Source organism: Aotus nancymaae, unplaced genomic scaffold (genome assembly GCF_030222135.1).
Source record: "Aotus nancymaae isolate 86718 unplaced genomic scaffold, 86718_ANA_hifiasm-v0.15.2.pri h1tg000028l, whole genome shotgun sequence".
NCBI lineage: Eukaryota > Metazoa > Chordata > Mammalia > Primates > Aotidae > Aotus > Aotus nancymaae.
The window spans coordinates 23,739,279-23,759,306 of record NW_026988441.1 but is presented as its reverse complement, the minus strand read 5'-3'; the positions used below and the strand labels follow the sequence as shown (position 1 = coordinate 23,759,306).

At 36.5% G+C, this 20,028-nt stretch overlaps 1 protein-coding gene and 1 pseudogene across 2 annotated transcripts in view; both read left to right on the top strand.

Annotated features, from left to right (window-relative positions):
* The window catches only part of LOC110567328 (zinc finger protein 98-like), a 32,634-nt gene extending 13,070 nt beyond the window's left edge, over window positions 1-19,564 (top strand). The window contains exons 2-4 of one of the 2 annotated variants that reach the window (XM_064381551.1): window positions 7,858-7,984; window positions 8,486-8,581; window positions 15,390-19,564. In XM_064381551.1, coding sequence (XP_064237621.1) covers window positions 7,858-7,984; window positions 8,486-8,581; window positions 15,390-16,720 — 1,554 coding nt within the window. In that variant the 3' untranslated portion in view covers window positions 16,721-19,564. Of the gene's footprint in view, window positions 1-7,857; window positions 7,985-8,485; window positions 8,598-15,389 lie in introns of both variants that reach the window. The other variant, XM_021666656.2, reaches the window with a different exon arrangement.
* LOC135276762 (zinc finger protein 92-like) lies at window positions 16,831-19,564 on the top strand (annotated as a pseudogene).
* Window positions 19,565-20,028: the final 464 nt, after the last annotated feature.

The following is a 20,028-nucleotide window of genomic DNA, read 5'->3' as shown; positions in this document are numbered from 1 at the left end:
AGCCTGCCCTAGCTACATACTGTAGTTACATATTTCATGGTGAGAGAATAACTAAAATTAAGAAGCTAAGATGGAGTCTGTCTGGCTCAAGAAGCTAACATAAAGCCTGAACAGCTTTTAGTCTGAGAAAGAGTTCTAGCTGGCAAAAAGCAGTTTATCACAACTATTGTGACAAGTAGGTATAAATTAAATAATGCCACATAAGACATTGTATCCCATACCCTAAATTTTAATGATGTGTAGCTAATCAATAATCAAAGTTATTTCTTTAAGTGAAGAAGACTTTCTATTTCTTTCACTTTTTGACTGAGTATTGCTTAAAAGGAGTGCTGCTGAAACTAATCAACGGAGCGATTATGCTTTCAGAAAAATCACAAGGAAAAGTATTGTAAGCAGCAGTGATCTCTGTTGGACCTGGTTCCAAAGGAAAGCATGGAGAGATTCAACCAGTTAGCATGAAAGATGAAGATAAAGTTCTCCCAGAATCTGGAGGCACCAAAGTAGTTCTAGGTGACAAGGATTATCTCCTATTTAGAGATGGTGACATTCTTAGAAAGTAGGTAGACTGAAATGAATCACTATTGAAATGGTGCAGTCCATTCTACTGAAGTTCTGAAATCTTTCATCATGTAAATAATTTTCATATCTCTTTTGTAATAAACCAATGATAACTAATGACCAAAAGAAAAGAAAAAAAAGTCTGCCTGAGAAACAACTCTTTTTTAATTTATTTATTTGTTTGTTTTTAAGATGGAGTTTCACTGTGTTATACAGGCTGGAGTGTAGTGGCACGATCTCGGCTCACTACAACCTACACTGCCTGAGTTCAAGTAGTTCTCCTGCCTCAGCCTCCTGGGTAGCTGGAATTCCAGGTACCCACCACCATACTCAGCTAATTTTTTTTGTATTTTTAGTAGAGATAGTGTTTCACTATCTTGGCCAGGCTGGTCTTGAACTCCTTACCTCGTGATCCACCCACCTCGGCTTCCCAAAGTGCTGGGATTACAGGCTCATGCCAACACACCCAGACGTTTTTATCTTTATTTTTTTTTCTTTTCCTTTTTTTGAGATGGAGTTTCACTTTTGCCTTCCAGGCTGGAGTGCAATGGCAATCTCAGCTCAATACAGCCTCTGCCTCTCAGGTTGAGGTGATTCTTCTGCCTCAGCCTCCCAAGTAGATCGGAATACAGGCACCTGCCACCATACCTGGCTTATTTATATATATTTTGGCCAGGCTGGTCTCAATCTCCTGACTTCAGGTGATCCACCCGCCTTGGCCTCCCAAAGTGCTATTAATTACAGGTGTGAGCCACCGTGCCTGGTGAGAAACAGCATTTTATCAGTTTTCTCTGTTATCTCTTTTTCTGGTTTTACATTTTTTTTTTTTTTTTTAATAGAAAGAGTCTTGCTCTGTCACCCAGGGACATGATGTGAGGGCATCTCTCTTTCAACTGTACTTTACTTGATGTAACACCCAAAAATGGAGAATGAGGTTTATTCCACCTAGAATCTTCACGTAAGTTTTGGCCTCTGCCTGGGATTTACAAGACAAGGTAGACTTTGGATAGAAAATGTACAGAAAACTAAAAGGGGGCATTTTCTGCATTGCAAGATGTCAACACAGACATCTGAAACCCCCGCTTTGAGAGTGTGGCTCTTTGAGCTTTTCAGGTCTTGTTCAGTGACCAGTTCTGTGAGAGGCTCTGAGGGTAAATAGAATCTGATGGTAGAATGTGTCATTGTAAAGAACCATCTTAGGAGTGAAAGATCAAGACTATGAAGTATCCGGAGCTGTAACCACAACTATACCTATGCATAAAAATGTGATGCTGGAGTAGCGTATTCTTGTCCTTCCTGTTACCCAAGAGCTAGTTCATCATGACAGGTAATCCCAGTTGTGGAGGTCCACCAGGGCAGGCCCATTTTTTATTTAGAATCAGACTGAATTTTCTGGGTACGGTGGCTCACACCTGTAATTTCAGCAGTTTGGGAGGTTGAGGTGGGTGCATTACCTGAGCTCAGGAATTGAAGAACCTGGCCAACATGATAAAACCCCATCTGTGCTAAAAATATAACAATTTTTCCAGCTTGGTGGCATGCACCTGTAGTCCCAGCTACTTGGAAGGCTGAGGCAGGAAAATCACTTAAACTTGGGAGGCGGAGGTTGCAGTGAGCCAATATTGCATCATTGCACTCTAGCCTGGGCAGCAGGGCAAAACCCCATATCAAAAAAAAAGCCTGTCTCTCTCCTGCCTGACTTATCATTGGGCCACCAGCACAGGGTCCCTGGGAACCCTGTCACAATCACCTAGGCATCTTTGAGTTATTTGAGAATGTCCAGAGCAGAATTTTGTTAGGCTGACAAGAGTGGTTAATTCTACTTCTGTCTCAGTCTAAGAGAAATGATTCATTCTGTGTTTGTTCTTCACCTCATACGAGAGATGCTTTTGGCTGGTGCTCAAATGAGAGTTTCTCCAGTTTCCTTGTACTTGAGTGAAAAGCAATGAGGAGATCTGGAGTCTCAGACACATAAACCAATTGCTTTTATTTCATACAGTCATTAGAAAAATAGATAAAGCAGACATGGTCACTACAATCCAGAAACTTTTAGTCTACAGTAGCAACTGGATAAAAGGTTGAATTATGCATTATGTGGTGAGTACAATAAATAGATGTGTGCAAAAACAGTTGAGCTGTATTTGGACCACTTTCTTTTTACTTTTAATTTTTTAGAGAGAGAGTTTTTTTCTTGTGGCCCTGGCTGGAGTGCAGTGGCACCATCTCGACTTACTGCAACATCTGTCCCCCTCCCCCTGCAAGGTCAAGTGATTCTCCAGCCCCAGCCTTCTGAGTAGCTGGAATTAGAGGCATGTGCCACCATGCCCGGCTAATTTTATATGTTTATGTTAGTAGAGACGTGGTTTCTCTATGGTCAGGCTGATCTCAAACTCCCAACCTCAGGTGATCTGCCTGCCTCGGCCTCCCAAAGTTCTGGGATTACAGGTGTGAGCCACAGCATCTGACCCTCACTTTCCTTATGTTGTTGTGACTTGTGATGTTTTCACCTGAAGGGATATTTATCAACAGAAGAGTTGTTACTGTTTGTTTCTGGTTTTTTTTTTTTTCCTGGGGTGTTTGGCGATGGAGTCTCACCTTGTTGTTGCTCAGGCTAGAATGCAGTGGCTGATCTCAGCTTACTGCAACCTCTGCCTTCTGGGTTCATGTGATTCTCCTGCCTCAGTCTCCTCAGTAGCTGGGATTACAAGTGTAGGCCAACACACTTGGCTAATTTTTGTATTTTTAGTAGAGAGCAATTTTCTCCATGTTGGCCAGGCTTGTGTGCAACACCCACCTTGACCTCCCAAAGTACTGGGATTACAAGCGTGAGCCACTGCACTCAATCTATTATTTGTATTTCTTTAACTTGTTAGGAATACGTATTTATCTTCTAATAAAATTATCCTAGAAAACCTAAAGTGATTTGTTTTAATTACTTATTAGTATATAATATGAAATTGATGGAAAAGTGCTTAAAAAAGATTAAAATTACAGAAACTATAAAATTTAAGCAGCTTCTAGGTAAAATTAGAAAAAACAGAACTGGAAATACACCCAGTGGCATAGAGAACCAGATTGTACATAGGGTCCACTTTCTGCCCCAACCCTTATCAGTTTCACCGTTTTTGGAGGCCTTATTTAGGTCTGGCCCTACCTTGGATTCTCTCCTCACAAAACTGATTAGAAGGGATCAGAGTTTTGAGTGATGAATCTTGTTCTACTTTTAGAGCTCATGCTCACAATTTTCTGGAAAAAAATAAATAAATCAGAAATATAAAGTATGTATTTTAGGGTCTTAATTTCAAATTTTTAACTTTAAAATTAGTGTTTGCAGAGACATTCTATTTAGCAACTTGTTTTCTGTTCCTGTAGATCTAGTAGTTTCTCCACAAGGCACAAAAAGTAAATGTAAACATGATATAATTTTTCATAAATTACATTAAACTCTATTTCTGTATGACTTCCATTTATCTGTATTTAGATTTTATTTTACACATTTTAAATAAAATCAATGACAGAGAAATGGGAAGAAATAAAAACTGGGTTTTTTTCCTAAATATTTGGAATTATTGAGCCCTTAGTATCAGCATATAGGCTGTTATTAGAATTAAGTCCCATAATGTGTTATTACAGTGCTCTGTAAAATCTTCTTGAGCACATAGTACCTGCTTAATAAGCATTTTATTAGTACATGTGTCTATGTTGTTTCTAAATACAGATTTAAGGCCTGGCATGGTGGTTCACACAAGTAATCCCAGCGCTTTGGGAGGCTGAGGTGGGCTGATCATTTGAGGTCAAGAGTTCGAGACCACCCTGGCCAACATGGTGAAACCCCATATCTATAAAAATACAAAGAAAGAAAATAGTCAGTCATGGTGGCACACACCTGTAGTCCCAGTTACTTGGGAGGCTGAGGCAGGAGAATCACTTGAACCTGCAAAGTGGAAGTTGAAGTAAGTGTAGATCTCGCCACTGCACTCCAGCCTGGGTAACAGAGCACGATTTTGTCTCAATAAATAAATAAATAAATGCAGACTTAGTCAGATGTTGCCACTTTCTGTTTTCTCTGTAAACTTTAAAAAGCCAGCAAAGATGATGATACTTTAAGATGGAGATTGGTTGTCTTCATTTGTGCCAGAAGTACTTGTGTTGTGATGTGAGTACAAAGTGTGAGAGACTTTGTGCTGTGCCTGCTTTCTCTAACTAATGCTAATAATGAGCCCGGGGGAGCAATGTCAGCATTGGCAGGGGACTTATGGAAAACACTCATTTATTGGCTCTTTCCAAACCTGTAGAGTCACACTACATAGAGTGGGACCGAAATTACCAAGTAATTGGAAGCTCATTAAAGCTTGAGAGGTAGTGCTTAGTTAAGTGGTTCTAAGTTTAGGTTGCTAATTAGAATCAAATGGCTAATTTGCTAAAATCTCTTTACTGGTGCCCTTCCTGTCATAGGTTTTGATTATGTTCTGGGTGGAAGCATTCATGCTGTTTTAATTAAATGTCTCATATGACTGTAAGTTGTGGCCAGAATCAAATACAGGGGGTTCAAGATACCTTTGTGAGAGTTAAGTTTCACCTGTTCACTAAAGGATGGTCCTAGAGCCCCTTTTCTTTGAGTTTCATAAGGACAAGGCACTGTGGCTCATATTTTCATTAGTGTAGGAGAAATTGCTGGCAGGGGAGGGCAACCGAGAATAGGAAAGGAGAAACATATTTTTTAGCTGTGGAGCAGCTTATTGTTCCTGAATCTCTTCCGTTACAAAGTACAGAAATGGCTGGAGTTTTTCTGTCTTGGTTCTTCTGCCTATGGGTGTGGTGGCAGCAGGTAAACATGTGGTGGTGGCACCATTCAAAGCATATTCTCATGATGCAGGTGTAATTTGTCCAGAGACTCTTATCTGAGAAGAAATGCTAGAGAAGAAGGAGAACAAGAAAAAAATGGCTTTCTTAATAATGAATTTGTTTTTTAGATGGAGTTTCACTCTTGTTGCCCAGGCTGGAGTGCAATGACGTAATGTTGGCTCGTCGCAACCTCTGCCTTTCGGGTTCAAACAATTCTCCTGCCTCAGCCTCTCAAGTAGTTGGAATTACAGGCACTCACCACCAAGCCTGGCTAATTTTTTGTATTTTTAATAGGGACGGGGTTTCTCCATGTTGGTCAGGCTGTTCTCAAATTCCCAACCTCAGGTGATTTTTCCACCTCGGCCTCCTAAAGTGCTGAGATTACAGGCATTAGCCACCATGCTCGGCCTCCTAGGTTTTCTTCCAGGATTTTTATGGTTTTGGGTTTTACATTTGAGTCTTTAATTCATCTTGAGTAAATGTTTGTAGAAGATATAAGTGAGAGGTTCAGTTTTAATTTACTGCATATGGCTAGTGAGTTTCCTCAGGACTATTTATTAAATAGAGAATCCTTTCTCTATTGCTTGTTTTTGGCAGGTTTGTTGAATATCAGATAGTTACAGATGTGTGGTGTCATTTCTGAGGTCTCTTTTCTGTTTTATTGGTCTGTATGTTTGTTTTTATACCAGTACCATGCTGTTTTGGTTACTATAGCCTTGTAGTATAGCTTGAAGTCAGGTAGACTGATGCTTTCATCTTTGTTCTTTTTGCTTAGGATTGTCTCGGCTATACGTGCTTATTTTTGGTTCCATATAAAATTTAAAGTAGTTTCTTTTTTCTAATTCTGTGAAGAATGTCAATGGTAATTTAATTGGAATAGCATCGAAGCCATAAATTACTTTGGGCAGTATGGCCACTTTCATTATGTTCATTCTTTCTTCTTCTTTTCTTTTTTTTTGAGATGGTATTGCTCATGCTGAAGTGCAGTGACATGATCTCAGCTCACCGCAACCTCTGCCTCCTGGGTTCAAGGAAGTCAAGTGGTTATCCTACCTCAGCGTCTCGAGTAGCTGGGATTATCGGCATGCACCACCATACCTGGCTAATTTTGTATATTTAGTAGATTCAGGATTTCTCCATGTTGGTCAGGGTTTCTCCATGTTGGTCAGGCTGGTCTCGAACTCCTGACCTTAGGTGATCCACTCATCTCAGCCTCCAAAAGTGCTAGAATTACAGGTGTGAGCCTCCACACCCGGCCTGATGTTCTTTCTGTCCATAAAAATGGAATGTTTTTCCATTTCATTTTGTGCTGTCTTAGTTGAGCAGTGGTTTGTAGTTCTCCTTGAAGAGGTCCTTCCCATTCCTTGTTAGCTGTATTTCTAGGTATTTTATTCTTTTTGTAACAGTTGTGACTTTCATGTATGATTTCGCTATCTGTTAATTCTTGGGTTATAGGAATGGTTGTGATTTTTTTATTTTTAGTGGAGATGGGGTTTTACCATGTTGGCCAGGATGGTCTTGAGCTTTTGACGTTGTGATTTTCTTGCCTCAGCTTCTGAAAGTGTTCGGCTTACAGGCATTAGCCACTCTGCCTGGTGAATCCGTTGTTTCTTTGTGATTAAATTCACACTGTAAGTTACTTTTGAGGGGAAGTGATGCTGTGTCCTTCTGTGTACCTCAGCATATCATAGAAATGTGTCTTCATGCAGTTAATGTTAATAACCCACTTAGTTAATAAGCTTTGTGACAGAATTTTTTCTCTAGAGTTAATTATTTTTCTCTTCGTTATTAAGTATCTTTATGCAGCTGATGTGGATAAATAATCACTTTTAATCTGGTAGCTGCCCTTTCTTAAGTTTTCTTTGCATTTATCTGCCTTTGGAAAATGAAAGCTCTCATCTTTACAGGCTAGAAAAACTGAAAGCACACAGGCTCGTTCACTTACTGGATGTTTGACAAAATAGTTTTCTCTGGCCAAAAAGATTGGCATTAGTGGTGAGCTTGTTAGAGATTTAGAAGCTCAGATTGTTTTCCAGATTCTCTGAAAAAATAATCTGCATTAATATCTCCAGTCTATTGTACACATTAAAATTTGAACAGTACTTTCTAACTCAGTATGTCTTTTCCATCTGAAAAATTTGCACAATTCATTCTGTATGGTGTAAATATAGCACTCAAAAATGTACATGTTAGTGTTTATGCCCTCAGTTTTATACCTCTAACCAGAAATGTACCATGTATATGTTGATGTCGTAGACCTTATGCCATTCTCTTTTCTCACAGTCAGAGAATATGTTAGAGAATATTTCTGTGTGGAAAGTTATTTATTAGATATTGTCAGTCACTCTTGTAAGTACGAAGCAGCTATCTTTATTTTTGTTTTACCTTGAGTCAAATTAAAAATTCTGCTCATTTTCCATTTGTTTAATATGTATGTGTGCGTGTATTTTTCAGGGACTGTTGACATTTAGGGATGTGGCCATAGAATTCTCTCGGAAGGAGTGGCAATGCCTGGACACTGCACAGCAGAATTTGTATAGAAATGTGATGTTAGAGAATTACAGAAACCTGGTCTTCCTGGGTGAGCATGACTTCAATATGCAATTTAGTAATATATCCTATAAGTTATTTTTCTTTTTTCTTTCTCTCTCTCTCTCTTTCTTTCTTTCTTTGTAGAATAATTTTGGTAATTTTTGCTTTCAGATCTGTTTAAAAAAAAAAAAAGCCAGATTTGTCTAATAAAAAAGAATTTTAAGACTTTTAATTTTGACCTGAACTTTCCACATTCCTGAGCTGATCTGTGTCCTTCACTCTAAATTAGTGTCAAGTTTAGAAATTTAGTGGCATAACATTCTGTTTATTACATCTTAAAATCTGATTGCCACTACTTTTGGATTTAGTAGTACCAGGTAGTGAAATTACAAACTTAAAAAATTAAAATGTGTTTTCAAATATTTTGTTGTAAATTAGTATTTTAGAATTATTTTACTAAAATACTTTATTACATTCTTTTTACTGAGCCCACTACCAAGTTGGTAATTGGAGACTATGAGCAAGATTCATGTAACTTTTAATAACACAGGTATTGCTGCCTCTAAGCCAGACCTGATCACCTGTCTGGAGCAAGGAAAAGAGCCTTGGAATGTGAAGAGACATGAAATGGTAGCCGAATCCCCAGGTAGGTGAAAGTGAAAGTGAGTACACAGATGACTCATAGAAACATCTTCTGTCTTATCTTTTTAAAATGTCTAAGATTTTACTCTTCCTTCAGTGATCTTCCTTTGCATTTAAAGTGATAAGCAAAGTGCTCTTCAAGGCACATAAGAGACTGCAAAATCCGATCACTCTTTCATTGTTTTTGAAAATCAGATATCTGCGTAATTTGGAGAAACTTTATATGTTAAACTGCTTTTTAAGCTCTCTTTTTACATCATGTCTAAAATGTGTGAGAGTAGTGGTTTGTGTTCTATTATTGTTATTATTACCTTTTTGAGACGGAGTTTTGTTCTTGTAGCCCAGGCTGTAGTGGAATGGTACGATCTCAGCTCACCACAACCTCTGCCTTCTGAGTTCAAGCAATTCTGCTGCCTCAAGCTCCCAGTTAGCTGGAATTACAGGTGCCTGCCACCACGCCAGGCTAATTTTTGTATTTTTACTAGAGACGGAGTTTCTTCATGTTGGTCAGTTTGGTCTCAAACTCCCAACCTCAGGTGATTCGCCCCCTGCCTTGACCTCGCAAATTGCTGGGATTACAGGCGTGAGCTACTGAGCCTGGACTCCACTATTTTTTATTGCTAATTTTTCTTCATTTTTCTTTTATAGCCTTGAAGTATAGTTTGAAATTATAAATTATGATGTTCTGCTTTGTTGTTTGTTTTTCAAGATTGCTTTGGCTATTCGACATTTATTGTAGTTCTAAGTGAACTTTAGAATTACATTTTCTATTACTGTAGAAAATATTGGAATTTTGATAGAGTTTATTAAATCTAAAAATCACTATAGATAATATAGCACTTTAACAGTAGTCTTTCAACCAATAGACATGAAATGTTTTTATATTGATTTTTGTCATTTCAGTTTTTTAAATTGATGTATCTTTTATTTGAAAGATATTTAACTCCTTGGTTATATTTGTTCTTCGAAATATATTATTTTAGTGCTATTGTAAGTAAGATTGCTTCCTTTCTCTATTTTATCAGATTGTTTAAAGTGTATGGAAACATAACTTATACTTGTATGTTAATTTTCTATTTTACTAATTGTTTGAGTGTAATTATTATTTTAATTAGGTTTTAATGTAATTTTTATGTTTTTTATATAAGATCAAATGATCTACAAAATGCAACTTTTTAATTATTTGTCTTTAATTTCAATAACCTAAAATATTTTTTGATTAATTTTTATTGCACATACTTCCAATGCTATGTTCCGATAGAAGCATTTAGAATAGGCACAATATACTTTTGCATTGGTGTCTGTGAACTTGAAGGAGCAAAAACCTCTTCAACTTTCTATAAACTGGTTTCAGAAGGTAAAGACCTTTTGTTGAGCCCCTAGGGCTTTATGGCTTTGCAGTGGATGGTGGTTTTAGCTTGATTACAAAGGTTACTGGGTCTGCATTAGGGTTCATCTTTAGTTGGCTTGTTACAAGGGGATTGGATAGTTGTAATTCCAGTTTTATTTTTGGACAGACTGAATATTCTTCAGGATTCTGCACTTGGTTCTTCATATGGTGGGCTTTATATTAATATGTAGATGAGTTTGGCTTTCACTGAGTACCAGAGAAGATTTTGCAAGGTCACTGTGGGTTTCTACATAGGCAGAACTTACCATGCACTGTGGCTCAGGGAGCTGAAACTGAGTCATGGAACTGCTTCCTGGACCACAGTAAGGACCACTGTCTTCAGGCTTGACAGCATGGCTATAAATGGGTGTCTTCCTCCAGGCCTCTGGAAGGGGAGGATCTTTTCCAGACTGTGACTGGGAGGAGTTTGGGATTGTTACAGGATAAGTTCAGAATTCTCAGTGGGATCAAGTTCACTGGGCCATTTTCTGGTCTATAGCCAAGAACAGGGGTCCTAGAATTTGCCACCTGAATCAAAGCCTGTCTTCTGAAAAGAATGTTCCTCCATCTTGGGTATTAGCAGAGTTGTACAACTTCCTCCCTGGATCTCAAAGCTCTTTTAATGGCACTTATTTTGGAGATGGGGTCTTTCTACATAACCCAGGCTGGTCTTGAAATCCTAGCCTGAAGCAGTTCTGTGTCTCAGTGTACCATGTAGCTGTCATTGCAGTTTGAGCCATGATTCCTGTTTCTCTCATAGAGGGATTTTTGTTAGGGATGGCTGATGAATTTTCTTGCTGTCAGAAAATAGGCAAATAGGGCACCTTTTATTTTCCCATCTTAGTGATGTCACTCTCCCTGGACATTTTTACTTTCTATTTTCTATTTTGATTTTGTGTGTAATTTTAGATTTAGGGATTTATGACAATATACTAGAATTTACATGTTATGCCTGAAGTGAATTAGATAATTAGTAGGCAGGTGAAAAGTAAATGTAGGCAACTAAATAAAGATTATAAGATTTTCACTTATTTTTGTCAGCCTATATCTAAAATAGAACATAAATCATTACCAAATATTTGTTTTGTATCTCAGAGGCTCTGACAAGATTCTGCAAAATCGATATGTATTTTCTTTATTTAGCAATGTAAGGCTATTCTTTGCTTCTAAAGTTAGATTACAGAAGGTTTATTTTTTGTAAGAATAGTATATGTTTAAAACTTTAAAATTATCTCATTTAAATGCTTATTTATCAAAAGTTTGTCATTAGAATCTTCTGTTTATGATTACATGGCATTTTTTGTCAAACTTGACTGCATTACAGTGGATGCCAATGATTCAAAATAGTCATCTTCAATGAGTTCACAGTTACAGTAAACTATTGTAGTTATCCACACAGATTCTTTGTAATGCTTCATCAATGTTGCATTCCAGATTTTATGAGTAAACATTTATTGTTTTGCATTTCCAGATTAGCGTGTTTTCTCAGTGTAGGTTTTTTAACATAACTTTATTGTGTTTTCTTGTTTTACAATTTTAGACAATTTGCAATTCTGTTTATACCTGTAAGTAGATGTGGGGTTTAATTAAGAAATAAATCAACCATATGTCTATTACAATCTGATTATATATGTGTGTGGCTAATCTTGTATTTATATTTTCTTAGCTGATTTTTAATGATTGCTTTGTCTAAATGAGTAGTCATGGAAATAGTCTGATTTTCACTTTGTATTTAATAATAAATATATATTTTCTTTGTGTGAGAGAAACAGTTTTGTGACTTGAAGGTAATTTTTGGAAAGATGTATGTTTTTTAAAATTTACCATCTTCAATCTGTTTAAGTGTACCTTTCGTCGCCAGTGATGGCGGTGGTTTACATCTAATCCCCTGATTTTGGGAGGCCACAGCAGGAAGACTCTGTGAGTCCAAAAGCTTGAGAACAGCCTGAGAGACATATGGAGACCTCATCTTTATAAAACATTTTAAAAGTGAGCCAGACAGAGTGTTGGGGTCCTATCTACTTGGGAGATTAAGAAGGGAGGATTATTTAAACCTGAAAGTATGAGGCTGCAGTGAGTCATAATTGTGTCATGCACTCCAACTTGGGTGATAGAGTAAGACCCTGGCTCAAAAACAGTGTCCATTTCAGGCATGTTAAGTATATTTACATTGTTTTATCAAAGATTTCTGGAAATTTTGCCATTTCGCATTGAACAACTACCAGTTTTTCCCATTTCTTAGCACTTTTCAAACACCATTCTCTTTTCTCTTTCTAAGAGTAACTGCTTTGTATATCTCAAAACATCTCTGTTTGTGGCTGGCTCATTTTATTTTGCATAATGTCATCAAGATTTCCCTTTCCAGTTAAAGTACTTTCTGCTCTTTTGCAAACTAAGTATTTTTGTATTTTTATATTTTAAATTATATCTACTGAACTATTTGGTGACAGAAATTTGCATTGCTTTTACCTATTGGCTTTCAGTAACAATGATAAGATAATTATGGGTATGCAAATGACTCTTCTTTATATTACCATATATGTGAGAGTTTTCATATATATGCTGCATCCTATTGCATTTATTATTATTATTTTTTGAGATGCAGTCTCACTGTGTCACCCAGGCAGGAGTGCAATGGAGGACTCTCAGCTCACCACAATCTCTACCTCCTGGGTTCAAGGCATTCTCCAGCCTCAACCTTCTGAGTAGCCGGGATAACAAGCATCTGCCACCATGCCCAGCTAATTTGTGTATTTTTAGTAGGGAAAAGGATTCACTGTGTTGGTCGGCTGGTCTTGAACTGCTGACCTCATGATCCACCCTCCTTAGCCTCCCAAAGTTCTGGGATTACAAGTGTGAGCCACCGTGCCCGGTCCATTCTATTAGTCTACTTTTTCACCTTTATACTCATATCAAATTGTTTTAATTCTCTAGCTTTCTAATGTGTTTTGAAATCAGGGACTGTACTGCCCCAACATTGTTTTGTTTTGTTTTTAATATTTTTGGGTACTTTGTAGAGATTCTATACACTCAGGATTGCTGTTTGTATTTCTTACAAAATGCAATGAGAAATTTGAAAAACTTTGTATTAAATCTGTTCTTTGCAGTTGGCCATGGTGGCTCACAAGTGTAATCCTAGCACTTTAGGAGGCTGAGTTGGGCAGATTATGAAGTCAGGGGTTCAAGACAAGCCTGACAAACATGGTGAAACGCTGTCTCTACATAAAAATACAAAAATTAGCCAGGTGGGATGGTGTACATGTGTAACCCAGCTACTTGGGAGGCTGAGGCAGGAGAATTGTTTGAAGCCAGGAGGTGGAGGATGTGGTGAGCTGAGAGCCCACCATTGCACTCTAGGCTGGGTGACAGAGTGAGACTGTATCTCAAAAAAAAAAAAAAATCCTTAGATTGCAATAACAAAGACGAACATCATTACAATATTACCTAGGATTACGGTATAGCTAGTATTACAGGCACTTACCACCATGCCTGGTCAATTTTTGTGTTTTTAGTAGAGACTGTGGTTTCACCATGTTGGTGAGTTGAGTCTTGAACTCCTGACCTCAAGTGATTCACCTGCCTCTGCCTCCCTACCTGCTGGGATTACAGGCATCAGCCACTGCACCTGACCTAAATTTGTAAGTTTTAATGTCCTTTTTTGTCTCCTTGGAATTTTGACTTGAAGTACATTTTAAAAATGTGACAATTTTTGACTTAAGATGTATAATATTGCATTTACTTTACTTAATATTATTTTGATTTCCTCTGCTCTCATGTGATTAATATTTGCATTAAATGTCTACTTCCATCTTGCCCCTTTCTCTCTCTCTGTGTGTGTGTGTGTGTGTGTGTGTGTGTGTGTGTGTTTTAATCGGTTGATCTCAGTTGACTTTTGTGGAAAAAAAAGGGATCGGGTTTTAAACTTTTAGTAAATTTACGTATTGAAAATATGTCTCTTAATTTATAAGTTAATTTTATATATGTATTTAATTTTCTGAAAGAGAAAGGCAATGTTATGTTTTTAAGTATTTTATTGGATTCTAACATCTTTGTTTCTAATTTACTCTCTGTCTTGTTTTGTGTCTATTGATATGATTTTACTTACTTCTAATTTCCTTTTTTGTATCTGTACAGATTTTTTTTTTAATGGTATCTTGGGGGTTACATAAAACCTATATAAAAACAACCAGCGTATTTTTATTTTTTTACAAAATAAATTTCAGTTGAATAAAGAAATTTTTTTTTCTTCTATCTGCCCTGACATTTGTCATTGATGTTGGTAATTATGTTTTTATATTGTATATTCATTAACAGATGTTTCTGATTTTTGTGTTTTTATTTTTAAAATATAAGAGAATAATTTGAAATGTTTTCTGCATCATTATGTAATGCCACAAGATTCTGTTTTTGTGTATGTGCAAATGTTTCACAAAACAATGGTGTATATATATTTGATTATGTGTTGTTTTCTCAAAGTGCCTTACTTTGAGAAACTGCTTTTAGCATCTTTTATATGTCGGAAATAAGGAATATGCAGTGCCTATATATGTTTTCAGTATTCAGTTGTTTCAGAAGGTTGTTTTTTGAGACAGAATTTTTCTCTGTCACTAGACTGGAGTGCAGTGGCATGGTCTTTGTTCATTGCAGCCTGTAACTCCCAGGTTCAAGTGGTTCTCCTGTCTCAGCCTCCCACATAGCTGCCATTACAGGCATGTATCTGCATGCTCAACTAATTTTGTATTTTTAGTAGAGACTGGGTTTACTATGCCTCCCAGAATGGTCTGAAACGTCTGGCCTCAGCTGATCCACCCACCTCGGCTTCCCAAAGTGCTAGGATTACAGCTGCGAACCACCACACTCAGCCATTTATGTTTCTTCTTAATAACCAACAATCACTTTTTACGATTGTTTTATGTCTGTGGTACCACAGTCTTTCTGTTGCTACAGAACTTACCTTCTGTCTCAGCAGACTCAAATTGTCATTTGAAAGAATACCACAATTTCAGAACTTCATGTAATGAGAGACAGCAACCAGTGTCTGTAAAATACTGTATGATTCAGAAATAAAAATGTATAAGTTAGCATTTTACTTGTCATTTAACAAAGAAACCAGCAGTTGGCAATTTATTTCAAGTCACTATGTGATATTGGGAAGCAGGAAGATCTGTGTTGGGTAAATATAAGAGACTTTTGTTCTATGTGGCTCTTTACATTAAGCTCACCTGGGGCATTGCACACAATTTAATTTTTAACAAACGTAATTTGGTCTGTATGTCTTTATTACCTTTATATGTCTTTGAAAAAATTTGAGCCTGTAAAATTTTGCTATGCCCTATTGTCATGTAGTTTGTATAATCTTAATGGGTAAGACTTGTGTATTAATCTGAGTCAAAGTAAGTGGAGTAATTTTTTTTTCTTTCAGTTGCATGTTCTTATTTTGCCCAAGATCTTTGGCCAAAGCAGGGCATAAAAAATCATTTCCAAAAAGTGATGCTGAGAAGATATAAAAAATGTGGACGTGAAAATTTCCAGTTAAGAAAATGTTGTCAACGTGTGGATGAGTGTAAGGTGCACAAAGAATGTTGCAATGGACTTAACCAGGTTTTGACAACTACCCAGAGCAAAATATTTCAATGCAACAAATTTGTCAAAGTCTTTCATAGATATTCAAATTCAAACAGGCATAAGATAAGACAAAGTGAAAAGGAACCTTTGAAATATAAGGAATATAAAATGTCATTTTGCACACTTTCACACTTAGCTGAACGTAAAAGAATTTATACCAGAGAACGACCCTACAAATTTAAAGAATGTGGCAAAGCCTATAAGGACGCCTCAAATCTTTTTACGTATAAAAAAAATCATATTGGAAAGAAACCCTACAAATATGAAGAATGTGGACAAACCTTTAACCAGTTCTTACACCTTACTACACATAAGAGAATTCGTACTGGAGAGAAAGCCTACAAATGTGAGGAATGTGGCAAAGCTTTTAGCCACCTCTCAACCCTTAGTAGACATAAGATCATTCATACTGAAGAGAAACCCTACAAGTGTGAAGAATGTGGCAAAGCTTTTAACCAATCCTCAACCCTTACTGTACATAAGATCATTCATACTGGAGAGAAACCCTACAAATGTAAGGAATGTGGCAAATCTTTTAACCACTCTTCAATCCTTGCTAGACATAAGAGAATTCATACTGGAGAGAAACCCTACAAATGTGAGGAATGTGGCAAAGCTTTTAACCACTCTTCAATCCTTGCTAGACATAAGTTAATTCATACTGAAGAGAAGCCGTACAAATGTGAGGAATGTGGCAAAACTTTTAGCCGGTACTCACAGCTTACTAGCCATAACATAATTTCTTCTGGAGAGAAATGCTACAAATGTGAAGAATGTGGCAAATCTTTTAGGTGCTCCAGAGCCTTTAGTAAACATAAAAATATTAAAACTGGAGAGAAATCCTATAAATGTGAAGAATGTGGCAAATCTTTTAGGTGGCACTCAGCCTTTAGTAGACATAAGAATATTCATACTGGAGAGAAACCATACAAATGTGAAGAATGCGGTAAATCTTTTAGGTGGCCCTCAACCCTTACTACACATAAGAGAATCCATACTGGAGACAAACCCTACAAATGTGAGGAATGTGGCAAAGCTTTTAGCCAATCCTCAACCCTTACTTATCATAAGAGAAATCATACTGGAGAGAAACTCTACGAAGATGAAGAATGTGGAAATACCTCTTAGGGATTCTTACACCTTACTACACATAAGGGAATTCACACTGGAGAGAAACCCTACAAATGTGAGGAATGTGGCAAAGCTTTTAACCACTCTTGAAAGCTTGCTAGACATAAGAGAATTCATACTGGAGAGAAACACCCTACAAATGGGAGGAGTGTGGCCAAGTTTTTAGCTGGTACTCAAGCCATACTAGACATACGATAATTTGTTCTGGAGAGAAATGCTACAAATGTGAAGAATGTGGCAAATCTTTTAGGTGGTCCTCAACCCTTACTACACATAAGAAAGTACATACTGGAGAGAAACCCTACAAATGTGAGGAATGTGGCAAAGCTTGTAGCCACTCCTCAAGCCTTACTAATCATAAGAGAATTCAAACCAGAGAAAGCCTACCAATGTGAGGAATGTGGCAAAGCTTTTAACCACTCTTCAATCCTCACTAGACATAAGAGAATTCATACTGGAGAGAAATCTTACAAATGTGAAGAATGTGGAAAAACCTTTTACCGATTCTCACAACTTAATAAACATCAGATAATTCATACTGGATAGAAACTCTACAAATGTGAGGAATGTGGCAAAGCTTTTAACCCCTCCTAAACTCTTACAAAACATAAGAGAATTCTTACTTGACAGAAAACGTAGAAGTGTGAGGAATGTAGATAAGCTTTTAATGAATCTCGAAAACTTACTACACATAAGAGAATTTGTACTGGATGGAAACTCTACAAATGTGAAGAATATGGCATAGCCTTTAGCCAGTCCTCAAATCTTACTAGACCTAAGTTAATTTGTAATGAAGAGAAACCCCAAAAGTGTGAAGAATGTGGCAAAGCCTTTAACTAGTCCTCAACTCTTAACAGACATTATATGATTCATACTGGCGAGAAACTCTAGAAACCTGAAAGTTGTAACAATGCTTGTGACAACACTTCAAACATTTCCAGAAAAAAGAAATTGTGCTGGTGAGAAGTCACAGAAATGTGAATAATGTGAGAAAGCCTTTAAATGATTGTCACAATTGATTGTAGGTAAGGTAGGTAATTCACACTAGAGAAAACTTATACAAGTATAAACAATGTCACAAAACTTTTAAATAATGCTTATTGTACAGGAAAGCATTTACACTTGAGAACAAATGTACAAATTTAATGAAAGTAAAAAAATGGTAAATATATGCTCACAATCTTACTGTACATGAAAGAGCTTGTACTTAATAAACGCATTAAAAATGCTATTCTCTCAAAAGATGCTTCAGAAAATACAACCTTTAAAGTGCTGGAGAGCATTTATTTCGAATACAAACATTATAAATATAAAGAGAGTTGTAGTAACTTTACTTGTAACTCAGATCTTGTATTTATTTTGTATTCAGAGGCAAACCCTGAAGCAATTGCTCAAACTTTGTTCAGCATCAGAGAATTCTGCAAATGTAATAAATTAGGGAAAGGAAAGCATTAATAGTTACAGAAACTCCACAGTGTTCATAGTGAAAAATGTTTTTTTGAAGACAGTAAATAGGAAAAGAATATTTAATGCAAAATGAAGTCTGTTGAAATAACCAGAATTAGAAATGTATAAAGCACTGACACTTCAGACTTTACACTAAAGCAGTGTTCTGTGTCTACAAAATAAAACTAAAGTTGGCAGACAAATTATTTGTATGCAACTTTAAAAGAGTAGAAAATTTTCTAGAGATTTATAATTACAAGTATACTTTGTTTTGGACAGATTACAGATACTTTTTAAAGTAAATAATGTTGTAACTAACTCTCTACTTCATACTAGTAATGTTGTAATTAACTCTGAAATTACTTCATGCTAAAACAATTATTATTTTTCCGTTTGTTTTTTGCAACTCTGTCACCCAGGCTGTGGTGCAGTGGTGTGACCTTGGCTCACTGTAACCTCCAACTCCCGGGTTTAAGTGATTCTACTGCCTCAGCCTCCCAAGTAGCTAGGAGTACAGGCACATAACACTATGCACAGCTATGTTTTATATTTTTAGTAGGGATGGAGTATTGACATGTTGGCCAGGCTGTTCTCAAATTCGTGACCTCAAGTGATTCACCCAGCTCAGGCTTCCAACGTGCTGGGATTACAGGTATTAGTCACTGTGCCAGGCCCATCCTGTTTCTTTATTCCTATTATATTTATACATAAAAGCGTGTGACCAATTGTTATATGAAAGATGAGAAATTGTTTTTATTAGATGAGCATTTATGATGTCTTTTATGAAAGAGTAAGGATATTAAAATGTAAGATGCATGATGAAAATCTAAGTAAAAAGGTTCTTTGTGGTTAACTTACAATATTGAGTGATGTATGAGGTAAGTGTTCAGAGTAGTATTCTTGTGTATTGCATTAAGAGACAAATATTTTTAGTTTTAGTTAAAATTAAATTGGCCGGGTACAGTGGCTCTTAAACTGGTAATTGCAGCGCTTTGGAAGGCTGACATGGGGGTATCACTAGGTCTGGAGTTTGAGACCAGCCTGGCCAATATGGTGAAACTCCGTCTCTACTAAAAATACAAAAATTAGCCAGGCGTGGTGGTGCATACCTGTAGTCCCAGCTACTTGGGAGGCTGAGGAAGAAGAATTGCTGGAACCTAGGAGGTGGAGGTTGCAGTGAGCCGAGATTGTGCCACTGCACTCCAGACTGGGTGACAGAGTGAGACTCTAGCTCAAAAAAAAAGAAAATTAAAATTAATTGGTATTATTTTCCTAATTGTACTTTCATGAAACACAATGTAGCACATTTCTAAAATTTCAGATTATGTATGAACTTAATTTCTTCAATGTTTCACATGTCAAATATTGTGCATTAAATTAAGTCTTGTTATTCCACTTACTTTAACCTAGTCCCCTTTATTCAAGTGTGTCAATATAAGATGGTAAGATGATGGACTAACATCTCTAATCTTTTTTGCCAATGGCTTAAAACTTCAAATAAGTTAAGGAATATTGTTTCCACAAGTAATAGTTTTCTCTCTCTTTTTTTTTTACCTTTAAATTTATTTCTGTTAATTTTTGTGGGTACATAATATTTATATTATGTATACATATTCTGATAAAGGTATACAATATGTAATAATCACATTTGGTTAAGTGAGGTATTCATCACCTCTATAACTTATTTTTTGCATTACAACCAATTTATTTCTACAGTTTTAGTTATTTTAAAATGTACAATTAAAATTTTATTGACTACAGAATCATTTTTGTAATAGTAAAAATTATATACAGTTATACATAAAATTTACCCATATCTGAGTTCTGAATAAATACTTTTCAAAATTTATTATATATTT